Genomic DNA, 16,851 nt, shown 5'->3' with positions numbered 1-16,851 from the left:
ATGAAGACTTTGCTTGCATAGTAACTTTGAATAAATTCTACAAAAGATGTTAAATTGCTGAGAAATCTATTTGCTGTCATCTGATACAAAAAAAGCTCACGAAGAACAAGATTTTGGGCTGAACCAAACACCTTGAAAGGGCCTACCAATGGAACTATCACAGATGTGCAGAAAAAAAATACATAAATATTAACATTTTAATTGGCTGATGCACTGTCACAGTGGGGGAACTTGTGGATACAGCCCTCTCAAACCCACTCTATTTACAGAGATGAAAAAGAACAGCATGCAAAGAGTAAAAGGAGATAAAACACTTTAACAACCCTACAGAACTGTAGCAGCAATCTTCAAGCAAAAAGGATTAATTAGCAACAAAGGCAAATGGCCATTTGCTTTACATTATCAGTTCTCCTCGTGGTCATTATTCACCAGGAAAATCTTTGTACCTTCATAGCCATTATCCACATACCTAGGCTATGACAATGCAGTGTACAAAGCAACTGAAAGCTTTTGAAGGCAGCTGAAACCCCAGATGAAGCACGTTTGTTCCATGGAGCCATTTGCTGTGAGCACACCCCAATCTGACAAATGCATTTGACATAATACAAGAACATGCCAACAGACTGACATAAAAAATACCAAATAATCATGCTTATTTTCTTGATGAAAGAATCCTGTCAGTGCTCCTTTCCCAAACTCTTTCCTCTCCCTCTCATGGGATGCATTTCATGTTATGCCCATGCCATGCACAAATTTGAACTTTGGATTTAAACCCCTGCTTCTCTTGCATTTAAATTATGTAAATACCAAACCCAAGCCCTGTGAAATCCAAAACAGAGAGCATCTAGTCCTGGTTTAGGACAAAACAGGCTTGTCTTCTTCCTGTTACGCATTTTGAATGGGAGAGTGCAGGGCAAGTCTGGTATTTAAAGTCCTCTGCTGTCATATATTGCTACAGGGTGCTCTGCAACTTATCTCATTCCTGCCTCCAATTTTCTCTTGTACAACTTTCACTTCTCAGTGTCATTAATATCCATTCAGTAAACTGATGTCAAGTTACTATTAAGAAAGTGCAAAACCTCCTTTCTTGGGTTTTTTTTTTTTTTTGCTAGAGATTTAACTACCAGAAGACAGCTGGACATGGTCAGTAATGTACCTAAGGCACAGCCATGAGAATAAAAATTTATCCCTGGCTAAGGGGAGGGATGTCAAGATATTTGTCAGCTGTTCCTTCCTGACACTACTGACTGGATAATCACTGGATTTTTTAGCTCAGTAGCTCACAATTAATTGAAAAATAGACAGGGTGGCTGGCAAGCAGCAGTTGACATATTTGAAGGGACACAAGTCCAGGATAAAAGTCAGTCTGCTAATTTCTTTCAGGAGAAAACACTTTTTTGTGTCACTATTATAACATAACATAAAAGCAGCAAATCCCAGGTTCAAAATGGGGTCTATGCAATGCAGTACAGAGAAACCCAGCTCCCTGCTGTGACCATGAACACAAAGTTCCCCATGCCATAAGAATTGCTTAAAACTGTGCCTACAAACTGTTGGCAGGGTGGACAGGTAGGTCTGGTCTACATTTAAGATATGCTAAAATACTTATGGCTATATGGGAATTAATTTTTTCCATGCTTGGAAAAGCCCTAGGGAAAAAAATAGTTACACTGGCCAAAAAAGGAAAAAAAAAAAAAGAGAGAGAGATGGAGAGAAACAGAAAAGCAGACAGATATTCTGGGGCAACCCAGAAGTTTAAACTGGGTCCAAATGATGCTTCTAAGAGACTGAAAACATAACCTGTCCTCTCTCTGAGTTTGTAAAGACAAAATTACTAGTTTTAAGTACAGAGCTGAAAGAAACTATGATCATAACAGGACACACTAAAAGGTGATATCTCCCAAATTCTAGCATAGGCAACAAAATCTTGTTAAAAAATTAAATACACCCTCAAGTTAAGGTCAATGAAATCAAGTCAATGAAGAAATCAGCATGCAACAAGAACATGATTACAGTCAGCAAATTAAGTACAGGAAAAATGAACCATGAAGAAAATAACTGAATACTAGGTGGGAACAGCAGAGCACAATACCCAAAAAAATCCCCACAGACTACCCAAAGCCATAAGGGAGGACAAACCTCAGCTCTTGCTCACTCTGCTTGAATAAAATACATGAAGTCATATGCTTTAATTCCTTGACACAAATGTAAAAGAGTGTAAAGAAAAAAGACTGCCATGCAAAATAGGGCACTGTGATTTCTGAAGTCAAATTTCAGGACACCTCATTTAAAAGAGCTTACACTTTTTTTCAAAATACCAAGTTTTTGTTCACTCCCTCCAAATGCAAGTAATTTTCTTAATAATTTTTCACCTTTGCAGTGTTGAACATAATGGGACAAATAATACATGATGCACAAATAAGTTATAATGCTCCATGCAAGTTATTAGCAGTGAGATGCTGAATGTGTGATAAATCTAGACCTGAAAGTGAAATATGCCTCCTAATTAAAAATCAATTATTAAAAACAGTAAAGAATGAAAAAGAAAAAAGGCTCACTCACCAAACTCATAATGAAATCCTGGAAACTTCAGAGTTATTTGAAAAGCAGAAAAAACCCTTCAACATCTATATTTAACTAAAGGCTCCATTGTGGGTTTCTTGATTTTATGATTAACAGTTCTGTAAAAAATTGCTTCTGGTATCTTTTTTGCTTTTATCTCTTCATTCCAAATGGTCATGAAAATGAACAGACAGCATTTAAATGGGAAATGCAAGAACAAACCATTGCTCCAGCTCTGGGAAATCAAAGTACAGGGATGCCCTGATGTGGCTCTGAGGTGACACAGGGAAGACAAGCAGCCACCCAAAACCATCAGCCCCTGAACTTGCAAGCAAGTGCACCATGTCCACCCACAATGCTGCCCATTGGTTTTCTTAGCAGGTCTCTTCAAGAAAATGGATTTTAAAACCCAGGGAAAGTGATTGGCAAACATTTGATCAGGATGTGCAAATAACTCTTTCCAATTAATTTGAGTTTAGTTCTGAAAAGATTTCAAACACAGAACAGCTCAAAAGCAGCTCAAAATCACAGCACCTGTTGCATAAGCTTGGACAAGCAGAAATTTCCAGTTTTCTTTATCTGTAAAACTAAGACATGTATTCATACCTCCAGCAGTGACAGAGAGATTAAATTAACAAGCACTACCAAGGAGATCTGAATCCCATTATTGGAGAAACTACACTGGTATTATGCATTATCATAAATATTCAGCACCTGCAATCAAAAGAAGGCTTTGGTGTTTACGTATATAATAAAGTTTTAATAATTCACTATCAATATTTCACACAGAGTGCTACCGTCACTTTCTTCTGGATAAAAGAAAAAAAATACACCCAGAATTTAAAATCCATAACCATTCCACTGGGAATCAAACAATTTCTTTTCCAGAAAAATGCCTGTGGAGAGTACCAAGCCATTTTTCCAAAAGCCAGGGGCTCCAGGCTCCATCTGCCTGTGTCAGGTGGGTGCTGGCCAGGGCTGCTTTCATTTTGTGTACCCCTGTCTGGCCTGCAGACTGCACACACTTTTCCCTTCTCAAAACATGCACCCTGTGGCACCTGCCCAAAATCTAGAATACTTTGGCAATGAAACTCTCAGGATTCTTACTCAGAAAATTTGGAAATCACAAGCCAGTGTGCTCTGAGGACATCAGCTGCCCTACCCATGGGTGGAGGATGGCACCTTCACACATGCAGCCCCTCAGCCATGAGCAGTCACCTTCTAAGCCCTAAAACTGACAGATTTGGTATTTTTCCTGTACCACAAGCAAGAGGGTACATGGTTATCCTTCCACCAGAGATCAAAGGATGTGGGACTGGGGTTCTGGCCATGGGGGCTGCAGCAGCTTGTACCCAGAGGAACTCATTGCATGCCCAAACCCAACCTCACACAGCAGCTTCCCCATAACCCCAAAGGCACTGATTTCTTAAAATGGCAGTAAAAGCCCCAAAGGATGCCAGGGCAGGAGGAGGAAGGGAGGGGAAGCAGCACCTTGGGCTGCCATCATGTCAGTCTGCCATAAGGGGAGAGAACATCTTTTAATTGCCACTTTTAACACATAAAATACATGGAAAATCCTAATTTGACCCACAGCACAGGCTCATCCCATCTGCTGCAGAGGGAGAGCCACATTATCAAGGGCCACACTGAACAGATATCAACTTCTGAAGTACAGTCCAGCTGAATAAATAACATGGAAAGTTAATAGCCAAATCCTTTCAGCAGCAGCAGTGCTCTGGGAACCTGATTAGAACTTGAACATTTGCATTGATTTATATTTTTTTTTGCAATGTTACCAGCTGGGAGCAAGTGCTGGAAGGGAGGTAGAGGAGCAGCTCTGCAGAAACAGGAACAGCTAGTGAAGGATTACCTCCTAAAGGATTATCTTTTAAACAAAGAAAAATTTGGTATACTGCAAACAACTAACTCAAATCAAAAGAAACAGATTAATCCAACAGGATTAACAGGTAAGGCTGCCCTGTACTTTAATGTCCAGATACACAGCTGAGGAACGTGAATGGTTTTATTTAGATGATTTTATTTATTTGTCAAGCACCTTTTCCTAGTCCAAAATAAGAGCTGCCTGTTCCGTTAAAACAACAGCTTTGACAGCTTAGCCTGCAGCCTCACAAGCAACAGAGATTGCCTGTCTTTTTACAGAGCCCTTTCCTTTACCCTTACATATGTAATCTCTGATCATAGAGTTTTTTTAACTCCCACCAGGAAGGAGCATTAGTTGCTGCCTGCATTGCTCCTGCGCTGGGAAATTTCCAGAACTGATCTCTCCCCCTTCCCTCTGGGTGGCAGGGGAAGTCACTGAAACTGAGATGAAGCTCTTTATGGGTACATCTTTCCTGAATTTTTACCACTCGTGTAGATTTTATAGCCACAGTGCTACAGAAATACCAAAAGTAAAATAGCATCAATCTACTAAAATAAACCAGCATGCAAGTATTTAGAAGCAATACAATGATATCTACTTGAGCATCCCTGCCTTAGCAGTAGACACGTTAGTAGCATCTCTGACTTGCACCAAAGATTTGTATTGAAATCTACCTGACTATTCTGACAAGCAGAGTAAGGTAAGCAACCAAGTTTAAACCATAACATTTAAAAAAATAAAAATCTAAAGCCACACTCATTTACTAAAATTACATTTTACCGTATTTTAATATTTCCACATAACTGTTAAAATAGTTTATTAATCATACATTTGAGATTTCCCTGGAGTAAATTAAAAAGCCTAAATACTTAAAAACACAACACAGCATAAGGCAGTTCAGCAGTTCCTTTAGTCAGCCCCAACTCTGTTTTAGTCAGCCCCTACTCTGACCCAGAGTTGAAACCAAATTCAGCAGCAGTTGCAAACCTTACCTCTTGATGATAGGAAAGATTATGGACTTTGGTGAATTTTTCCATCTAATAAATTTATACTTCCAACTTTTGAACTTATATTCTTTCATAACCAACTAAGCTCTGCATTGGTCCAGCATATATTTCATGTTTGTTTAAAAGTGAATTAAGCATTATGCAAAGACTCACCTCCTCCACCTCCAAGAAGGCTGGAATTAGCTGTAAGAAAAACAAAAAGGGAATTATTAGCATTGAGCTTCCTAAATATTCATGGAACCAAAACAGAAGATGTTTCACAGGAGATTGTCCATTGTTTCAGTAACTTTGCTACTCTTCCCTTACCCGAAAACACTTAATGCAAAAACAATCACTTATTGTAAACTGCAATCACAATCTTTACCTTTGCAGAACCTTTGAAAATGCAAGCTAATAAATAAAACAATAATACAATTACTAAAGCTAATGCATTGAATAGGTTATGAAATTACAATCCTGCATTTTTAATTCTATAAACCGTATTCCTTTGTGATTACCAAATTAATTTAAAATTTCCATTGTAGAGAAACTTAAATAGACTTTGATGCAACTTCTGATTATCTCTCCTTGTTTTCTATGCCATGGGACCTTTGGGGATGATGATGAGAAATCCTGGTTCCATTGATGTAAAAGGGTTTGTGCAATTGAGCTGGGATTTCCCTCAGCAGGCTTAATTGACTCAGCACTGTAACCATCCAGCTACCCAGGCCAGAACTTGATAAATCACTTATGAAAAGCAATTTTCAGAGCATGGTGATACAAGATGGTCCTTCAAATTAAGCTAGCACAACTGGAGTCATGCCAAATATTTTCCTTTCAGTGCCTAGGCAGAAACAGAAGGAATGCCTAAGCTTCTAAACCTGTTCTTTAGATGTATGAGAAACAAATCCTTGTTGTATCAGAATATATTTAAAACAAAGAGAGAGACACAGCTATTTCTGATGAGTAAAGAACAGCTGGCTCACACCATGTCCTGCTACAGGACAAGGGTATATAGCAAGATACACAGAATAAATAAGGTATTTTCTATATGTTATTGTTTATGCCATTTTCCTGTCTCTTCAATAGAAGCACGTAAACAGCAAATTCTCTGCTGTTGGGTTTTTTCATCACTTCCTTGAGATTTTTACATAAAATCGACAATTATCTTTGTTTTCTTCTTTATCAGATATTCTACAAACACCTTGGACTTAACATCTATTTTCAGCTCAAACATTTGCAGCCAGCTTTCCTGACACTGCAGTAAAACTGCCTTCATCAGAAAGCCAGATTTTCCATCACAGCCAAGATCCATGCTCAAAATTACCTCTACATTACTCAAGAGCTACTTCTACATTAGTCAAAATGCAATGTTCTTAAAAGAAAAAAAAAAAAAAAAGCAGTTTTATATCCAGCATAACTGACCATATCAAATCAAAGCAAACTAATTAACTAAGTTATTTACTCATCCTAGGATTAGCTGTCCTGCTGTCACTGAGGAATCATTAAAAACCATGACCTACAGAGATGTTCTCATGCTTTTTCCTCATCCAAGTCTGGTTCTAGTACCCTGGAACGTTAGATGAAGGAAAATGGGACAAAAAAAACACGTTTTTTCTGAAACAAAGTAATTTGGAGCCATTTTCAATGAAGTGCTTGTTTGAAGACACAGAAAGGTTGGAGCAACAGGCACAAAATGGAAAACTTTCAAAAACAACAACAAAATTATCTGTAAGTGATGAACATCTCTTGCCTATCCTCTCTAAAGTGCTAGCAGAGAGCAAGTACTGCCATGAACATATTGCCTTTGACAAAGACATAATGATGGTAATAATAAATGTGTGCAGACATGTTGCAAAGAACGTCAATCTTGCTATATTTACCTAACTCTTGCCCTGACTGAAATTCACTATTAAACAAAGAAACAAATAAAACCAGCCTCACATATTTCTACAGCTGCTTCTGAAGACCTCCTGTAACAGGTAACATCACTTTCCCCGCACTAAAATGTACTTATCTGCTATAGAAATCAGGAGAGTTCTTATCAGAAGAAACTAAAAGGAACAAAGTGTCACCTACTGCCTGCTATTCCAGCTTATTTTTTTGGCACTGCAGAATACACCTACAATTAAACTATTCTAATCCTTACATGAGTCACGTTCTAAGATTTCAGTTATTATGTTCAAGAGACTTGAGACACACAGCTAAAACTTGTTACCAAAGTTTCCACTGCTAAAAAAGTTTCTTTGGATACCCAGCCAACATCTCCATTGCAAACTTACATTCAATGGCTTCTCAGAGAATTATGTTTCTCTCATTAAGTTTTCCTGACAACATTCATCTTGCCAATATTTTCCAAAAACTTCTTAATAACATATAAGTCAGCACCACACACTTCTCTATAGAAACAGTAAAAACAGTTCAAATGGGTTTTTGGCTGCAATGCATCTTCTACAGCTATTGAAAATGCAATAACTCACAGAGACTCTATTTTTTTAATTTTGCTTGCATAATAGAAGCAAAATCAAACCATCTCCCTATGATTCCAGGAAAGAACAAGACTGATTTACATTTACAGTTTCTTTTCTAGAAAGATAATGTGTCAAAAAGCAAGAACTCTTATTCTGAGATTTTTCCGATGCTTCCTGAAAGGTTCAATAAAACACACGTTTCTTTCCATATTTGGGAAAGTCTTACCACTACAGAAGTACTTTGTCACTTAGCACCTAATGAATCTTCTCCCATACAGAGGTCAGCACAGCCCCATGGCTGCAATCACATCATATTATGTTGGAGCAAGCATGGCCTCTCCTCTCAGTCCCTCTGCGTTTATCTGCAGCTGCATTTTGTCCATCAGTGCTCCCAAACCATCAAGTCTTGGAAAACCCTTTGGAAGCTGCTCCTTCTGTAGAGGTTCAACTGTGGGCAGCTGTATGAGCAACCAGCAGAAGGTCCCAGGAGGCTTTCAACCTCCAAACTTGACAGAGCCCAAACTGCCCCACAGGTTACACTGCTGCAGCTCCTCTCACTCAGGGCACGCCCAACCTTGGGTAGAACACCTTGATGCCACCACGTGCCCTGAGAAGCTCTGGATGCCCCATCCTGGCAGGGCTCCTGGTTGGACTGGACAGGGCCCTGAGCAACCTGATTGAGTGGAAGGTGTCACCCCAGAACACCTGCCCACAGCAGGACAGCTGGAATGGGATGATCTTTAAAGTCCCTGCCAAGTCAAATCACTTCATGATTCTATGATTTTAAAACTGCAGATTGTAAATCCATCTTGGCTAACCCCTTGTTCTTATTTTTCTTTTCCAGAGCTGCACAAGAGTCTCAAGTCACAGGAGACTTGGGGTGAGAGGAAACAGGAAGATGAAATTGCTACCAAGTTACCAAAGCAAAGAACAATAAAAGAAAGCAAAGAGGGGCTCCAAACAAATGGGCATAAAGGCTTCTTGCACCTCATTTCATTCCCCATATCACCCTTTCAAAGTGACCTGCCCAACCTCTCTGAAATTGCCTCCTTAAAAACTAGAGTCCACAATAGATTCCTGAGCATTAACTCCAAAAATCTACTCACAATAGAAACTTGAAATATTATTTTAATATTTACACAGAGTGGTCAGGCAGGCAGCAGACTGCTGTACCAGACTGAAATACAACACACATTGATAGAACCCCATCCAAAACATCATTGGCCATGGCCCTAAAGAGGCAGCAGAGGTGAGAGTTCATGTAATTTTAAATATTTTTGCCTACAGCAGTAACAGAAGCTTCAATTTTTTTTAAAAAAAAAAGTAAAAAAAAGAGCATCATATCTGGAGACCAGTTCCTGTGGTGTCCTTTAAATAGTGGCTTCATGATGACACAAATTACAACTCTAGAGATACTGTGCATCACCACTACTTTAAAAGGAGACTTGCATGCTGCATTCTGACAGACAGATCTCATCTTCACAGTCTGTCTCAGTACAGTGAGCACAAATACATCTAGAAGTGTTAAGATGGCTTTCAGCCCTTTGGGTCTGGGTTTCTTTTTAATAGGGATATTAGAACCATTAGCAGAGAAAGTGTTTCTACAAAGTTCAGCCTCATCCCAAAGAAAAAAGCCACTCTAAAAAAATCACTTCAACAAAAAAACCCCCAGTATCTAATCACTAAGGATAACGATTTAGCCCTTAATGAGATGTTTATAGCCCCACATTCAACCAGAAATTCAGTATTTCAGTTACTTAAAACCTCAATGGACTAGACAAACATGCTTTTTAAAAGCACCAGGACAACCTGCTAAAGAAACCCAGAACATTAGTCTGCTGTACCCTGAGAATTTAACTCTTGCGTTAAGAAACAAAATTCTTTCAAAAAAACTAGTGTGGGGAGAGAAGGGAAAAAAAGTAAAGAAAACAAAAAACCTGGAAGGAAAGAATTCAAAGTAAGCTTAGCTGCTCATGATGGAATATCCACAACGAAAGCTCAGGTTACTAAAACGTACAAATTTTAATAAAGAATATAGCAGCAAATTCAACAAATAAGAACTGGACATCAGCGTTTTAAAGCTCGGCCTTCTTAAAGAGTTATGCAGTGTGGGGTCTCCAACTGTTGGTGTCAGTGCTTGGCACCAATCTGACTGTCACCATCAGTTTATCACCTTACTGTAACACTTTCCTACCTTCTCTCCGTGAGTTCCCACAGGCAGCTTCTCACAACACTGACTCCTTTTCTCTTCCTTCTGCATGGCCAGCTGACCCTTCCTGTCCCTTGCACGACCACCTTACCCTCACTGCTCCTCACAGCCCAGCCAACAAACGCCAACTCTCCAGCCCTCCTCTCCATCAGCTAACCCACTCCTAACAGCCATCCTTATTGGACACAGCTGTGCCCTATTAAGGGCAGGGCTGGTCCTACTCTTTGGTAATTAGCACAGGTGCAACTGCTCAGGGGTGAGATTGCCTTCAGCACTATCTCTGGTCTCCTACAATCCATCCTCTGACAATGTTCTATCACTTTCCAGCAGTTTTTTGACTGAATAAGCAGATCAGAAATTCTGGTGTGGCGTTAATATTTTCCTCACTGTTCTCTTTACAATATCATTCTTACCAAATAGTAAGGTTATTTGAAATTTTGAGGAAAGTAATTGAATGCTGAAGAAGTTCACCTCAAACAAAACTGAAAATCTTCCTGCACAGCTAGCCAGAACATACAAAAAGTAAAGGAGGATGTATGGATGGGTAGGTTGAACAGGCAATTGCAGGCACAGAATTATTTCTTCTGCTGTCAGTTCTGAGGAATTTAGAGAATAGGAATGATGTGAGTAGCAATTTTTGTGATCTCTCTGGAGATAACACACTTTTAGCTTTGTTAACAACACGGCTGAATAACTGTTTATTTTTTGTTGGCACATACTCATCTGACAACAATTTAAGAACATAAATTCTTCTGGGAGCATGTCTTTGTCAAGTATTAATGGCACTAGTAACTTAAATTGACATCTATGTCATGCAGCCATGCATCTGTCAGTATAATAAAAATATAACTCTAAAAGATTAGTTGATATTGTCTGACTTTGGCAGCAGATGTTTGAGCTTATTTTGATGTAAAAAAGATTGAATATTTTTGTCAATACTTTCTAATTGTGAAATTTATTCAAGGAGACAACTTTATAACTGGCAGTATTGTAAGATGCAAGACATTCTATTGCCTCAGACACCATTTTTATTCATCAATAAAACATCATAAGAGGCAGCTGGTGAGCAGAGTAACAGTAATTTATGGAATGGGAAGCTACATTTCTTCTACATGTTTTGTGAGACATCCTTACCTGTCACTGCATTTCGTTTCATCTTCTCTCAAGAAACCAGAGAGAACAAAGAGGAGTGAGATAACAGCTGCACCTTGTACATCCAAACATTTTCAGTGAGAGATGTGTTTGGCTGCCTTGAAGTAAAAAGCTTCAGGCTTAAAGATCATGAAGTCATTTTGGAGCAGGTATAGTAAATAAAACACAGTCACCACTCTGTTTAAAATGTTTCCCTGCATATACAGCCACAGCAGTCAGGAGAGGTAAAATAACATTAAAACAACAGACTGGGCCAGATTGGCAAAGTTATGTCAGTGGCTAATGATGCAAAGCAGAGACTACTGGAAATCAGAAAACCACTAGGCCTAAGTGGCCAAATGAGATTGACTTAAAGCACTTAAGTGGCCAAATAAGATTGATTTAAAACACTTACGTAACCATACCCCAGAAAGAGCTCCAGAATATGGGTGGAACAATTCACAGAAGATTTCTACAAGCAAGTTGCTCCTCTCCAGGTTTGCTTACTTTTAATGTGTGATCGAGAGCACATCATACTCTCAATACACACTCAAAAGACTTCAGCTTCATTCCTAAAAAATCTCCTTTTCTCCCTATTAAACTTCTCTGCAAATAGACACAAACGTTTACCCAGTCTCATTTTATTCGTAATAGGAAGTACCAGTTTCAAGTTTTCTTTCTAAAAAGCCAAGGTCCCTAGAAGGATGACCAAACAATTCAGCTCATGAAGTTTCCATCATCTTTGTTTCAGCAAAACAGATGATGTGGGATACTAAAAAAGGAATTGAGTTTTCCATATCTTACCTTTTTTTTAGATATGGAAACTGCACAGTACAAGTTAAAGATTAAAAAAAAAAACCCTGTGATATTCTCTTCCCCACTCACAAATTCTCTACAGAGAACAGAGTTTTTTTAAACTAAGGATTGCTATCTTTGCAAATAAAGCAGTCATTGTCTCTAATTTCAAGATTGTAAAAGGTATGTCAGAGGTAGATTAAGGGGAAAAAAATAATCAGCATGCTAGTAAGTACTCTGGAGTTGATCCTGTCAAGGAAATTGCCTTCACAACATTCTGAATTCAATAAGGAAACAATAACTGTCATAAGGTCTCAGTTATTTTTCTTCTTCTAATACATTACCAACTCAATACATGATATGCATTTATGCAAGAAGGTTATTTTTAAAAGTTATACATTACATCCATTAAGCTTAATCAGTCATATGCAAAGCATCTCTGAAATCTGATATGATGAGTAAAAAAAAGCCACCAAATGCACCAAAGACCCAAGGCAGGTAAGGCAGCAGACAGCAGCATGGGACAGAAATGAGCACACAGTTATCAGGATAACATCTTCAACTTGGCCTAATTGGAGGCATAACTTCAAAGCAGAGGGAGCAGAATGACAGGTTTTTTTCCATACAGTGAAATACAGTAATTGCTTTAATGCAGGGTGAAAGAAAATTAACAGAAATTGAAGTTGACTAACACATCCTGAGAAAAATCCATGAGAGAAGGTATTTGGCCCAGAGTACTTCCTAAATGCTGCTGTATAAACTTCCATATGGACTGAAGTTTAGGTTGCAGCTTTAAAAGAAACCTACATTTTGCAGTAGCCTGAGGACTCCACCAAAATTGCTTCTTGGTGGGAAAGTCAGACAACCACAACAAAAAAATCTAACTTAAAAGAATATCCCAAAACCCAAATGAACTTGTTTTTTAAGAACGGTCCCAAACACAACTACACAAAGCACTTCCAGGTGAAATTTTTGCAAAAACAGCAGTTCACACTTTCCTACCAATGAAATTCATACTTCTCATACCCATCCAGTGGTATTAATTTCAGCTAGACAGGACCATCTATTTCAAAGGAAAAGAAAGAAAGTGATGAAGAAGGAGAAGGTTTCCTGCCAGTGCCTCAAGAAGGACAGTTAGAAGAACCTGTTTGATGAGGCTGATGTCATCCTTGGGAGGGAGAAGACGACAGACTTGTTGAATCAGAACCTGCAGTTTGCAGGGAAGGAGTCAGAAAAGGCTAAAAGTGGCTGGTCAGCACAGAAAGATCCATGGCCATGTTTTGTGCGTGCCCCTCTGCAGCAGCCATGCTCATTTTCCCCTCATTCCTCTCATTTCGGGAAACATCAGAAAAGCACAAACCAGGAACAATTTCATTCTAAATCAGGGTGATAAATTGTCACATGCACTACACGATGATAAAGGGAAAGAGATTAATTAAGATTTGATCCATTTTGTGCATCAGTTTGTCATTTGCTCAGCCACTTAAAAGTTGCCTTCTAGATCATTAAGGTATTTAACAATCTAGCTGAGCTGAAATGCAAAGCAACAGGAACTTCCTTCAGCACAGAATAATGAGGACAAAAATATTCAGGTCTACTAAAACCCATTCTTCATTACATAGTTTAGGCCATCTGTGTGGTTTGTAAATGCAACATTAAAGGGAATCAAAGTGCTGCAGTATATAATTAATCCATTTAAGTAGAATCATTATCAATATTTAAAAGCCTATGCAAAAGAAAGTAAGACGTGGTCCAAGGTTCTACTAGCACAATTAGAAAAACAGTTTTGGTAGTAATTGTTGCAAAATAATTAGTGAAATTTATAAAACTCAGGCATCTTTCCAGTATCCCAAAGGAACTAGAATATGTTATCTGGAAAGCAGGAAAAAAAAATCAGACTGAAGCTCTTCAAGCTTTTGTTGCTTTTGTCTTTTCAAAATTACAGCCAGCTCTGAACCTACCAAAGTCTACATGTATCTTATGACCTTTTTCTTCTATTTTTAAAACATAGCTATGGTACTTATGGTGTAGCTATATATAAATTAAACTAGGTTTCATTTCAATATTTTGCTACAAAAAAATGCCTAATATTTAACTTCTCCGAGGAAAATGTCAGACTGCAAAAAGCTGTATTAAAGCAACAGTTACCCTATGAAAATGAAAACAAAAGGCAAGAAAAACTAACATATTTCAGTCCTGAAACATTAATATTCAACATTCAGGCTTCAAATCAATTTTAAAAACCCTAATTTGTTATGAAATCAAAGACCACTGCTGCAAAGAAACTACCTGGGGCCTTGTCCTGCCATTTCTCCATGGGGCAACCAGCAGGAAGAGTTTCCCTGTGGTGCAGACACATCCCACACTGCCCCTGTTTTATTCCCAGGCAAGCCAAGCAAGGGTGGTCATGGCTCCAGCTGCAGGGAGACCTCAGTGAGTGTATTTTCAAGTCAAAGTAGCACATGCCCACACCACTGTTTTTTCTTAGGGTAGTAACACTTATGAACAATCCATTAAAAAAAAAAAAAACAAGAAAAAAGGCACACCTGATGTCCTACAAAACAAGAAACAGCCCTGGTGTTTTGGTTTGGTATTGTTTGGTTTTTTCAGCTACACAGACAAGACTTTACTTGCAACTTTTGCCTCCAAGTTAGAGGAAGGCAAGCTGTTATTGCACTGTTTTTGCAAGAGCAGCCTGGAAGGAAGATTTTGACAATGAATTACAAGCTCCTGCAAGCAACTAGCGCAGACTTGTAGGAGCTGAAGAGCCTGCAAAGCACTGAAGTTGACTTTAAAATGTGTCCAACTGGGTGAGTGTAACATGCTCTGCACATGATCATGTTGCATCACCTCTCTAATGATCCTTTCTTTATATAGCCTGAAATTAGAAGCAGCTCCTACTGTGGTCTGTGGGAGCCACATTACAGAAGAAACAGAGGATCTGGTTATGTATTTTAAAGTCGTGGGGGTGTTGTTTTCAAACATAGGCCCAAACTGTTCCTATAGGGCTAAATATTTGTATAACAACAGTCATGTGTTCCTTTGTAAGGGAAAGTGGAACTTAATAACCTCAGTATTTCAGTCAAACTAGAAATAATGCATTATGGTAAAATATGGACTGGACATCATACACTGCCTCTAATAGTAATGTCCCAAATATTTCTTTATCCTGCTGTCAAATATACTATCCATACTTTTTCTTAACTGTCTGTTTCAAAAAGCTGTAGCCTAAAAAAAATCTGGAGAAGACCATAAAAGACAGTAAGAATAAAGTGTAGCCATCAACTTACTCTATCAGAGACATCAGAAACTTCCCCTTTTATGATAAAAGTAAGTCAGCTTAGTCAGATCGATCATCCTCTCCATTTTACTGCTCTTGGAACGTACAGTCCATGACACATCTTAAAATGGAGAAACATAAACTAAAGTTTGAAAAAAAATACCGCTAACTTACTATTTTCACATTGCCTGAAAACTCTAAAAACTCTATTCAGGAACTTTAAAGAAAAGGAAGATCACAAATAATCAAAATGATGGGAAGGCCTGAAGATATTTTCAAAGGCATGACAGAGCCAAGAGCCCAGATGAAATCCCTGGCAATGACAGATTTTAGATTGTGTGGGACAATTCTTTGTTCCTGTCAGCTTGTGGAGGGTTTCTAATCTTTCCTAGCTGCAGATGCTCACAGTTTGTGATTTATCCCAACCACCATCAGCTCGAGCTGTGCCGTGTGGTTACTTCCCTAGCAAACAGTGCCCTGCACCCCATGTCCCTGGCCATCACCTGTGTGCCTGCCCCTTGGGCTCCCCATGGCTGCCTAATAAAGCAATGAGTTGATTTGTTAAACTCTTAAGATCCCTCTCTAACACTACAATTACAGGTACTTCTTAAAGATAAGGCAGATTAAAGCTATTATCCAAAAATTTGCAGTAAACAGGCAACCTTGTTATAAGGTTGTACATTCTAGCAGAAGCAGCATTAAGGCTTTGATGAAAAATTTACTGAGGTTATGCTGGACAAGGAGCTTTCATTTTCTATGAAGCACAACAGGAGGGCAGGATGTTGCACTGTCGACACTGATAATGCCATGCAGACAGAAAAATACTCACCAAGCTGCAACTCCTAATCAGTAACTTTATCATATAGGCACCAGTGGGTCATCCTTAGGATTTCATGTCCTTGCTTCCTGCTAATGCCACTGGTCAATTTAGATATGGAAATGTTGCCTGTATCAAGCAGGACACATGCCACCTTGTCATGTAGGGTGATTCCCAGTTAGGCAACATATTTCCATGGTCTAGATGAGCCAAGACTTCTGGATGCACAACACGTGTGGAAGACGGATCTCGCTCCAGACCTGATGATGACAGGCAGGCACTGTCCGGTGGCAATGTGGGACGTCTGTGTTTTGTGAACCCAAGACAGATGATATAAATTCACCCTCTGGTGGCCAAGATGCTTGTGGTTAATTTACCACCATCACCACAAGCACTTCCACCACAAATCCTTTCAGCCATAACCGCTACCCAAAACCGCAAGAATTGCTCATACTTGCTATTTTTGCTACTTTTTTTTTCTCATTGCTTCTAGTCACAGTGTGCCCACTAATTCAAGAGTAATACCAGCACATAAAACAAGTAATAGAACACATGTGCCCTTTGCCTGGGCCACAACTCAATCAGAAGCTATTTTGTATAGCCTACAAAGTATTCTCACTGAGAGATTCAATAAAAAGGACTGTGGCTTGTGAATCAGAGCTTAGGACTGAGAACAAGAGAGAAAAATCCTACAAACAATTTCTACAGATAAATAAAC

The 16,851-nt window shown here is 38.8% G+C and overlaps 1 protein-coding gene across 1 annotated transcript in view; it reads right to left on the bottom strand.

Moving 5' to 3' along the window:
• The window catches only part of MACROD2 (mono-ADP ribosylhydrolase 2), a gene marked incomplete at its 3' end in the record, with an annotated part of 798,315 nt that overhangs the window by 612,055 nt on the left and 169,409 nt on the right, over positions 1-16,851 (bottom strand). The window contains exon 3 of the mRNA XM_031062830.1: positions 5,605-5,634. Within this exon, the coding sequence (XP_030918690.1) occupies positions 5,605-5,634 (30 nt within the window). The remainder of the gene's footprint in view (positions 1-5,604; positions 5,635-16,851) is intronic.

This window comes from Geospiza fortis, unplaced genomic scaffold (genome assembly GCF_000277835.1).
Source record: "Geospiza fortis unplaced genomic scaffold, GeoFor_1.0 scaffold185, whole genome shotgun sequence".
In the NCBI taxonomy this organism is placed as follows: Eukaryota; Metazoa; Chordata; class Aves; order Passeriformes; family Thraupidae; genus Geospiza; species Geospiza fortis.
The sequence above is the reverse complement of the archived record's forward strand: the minus strand, read 5'-3'. Positions and strand labels throughout refer to the sequence as shown.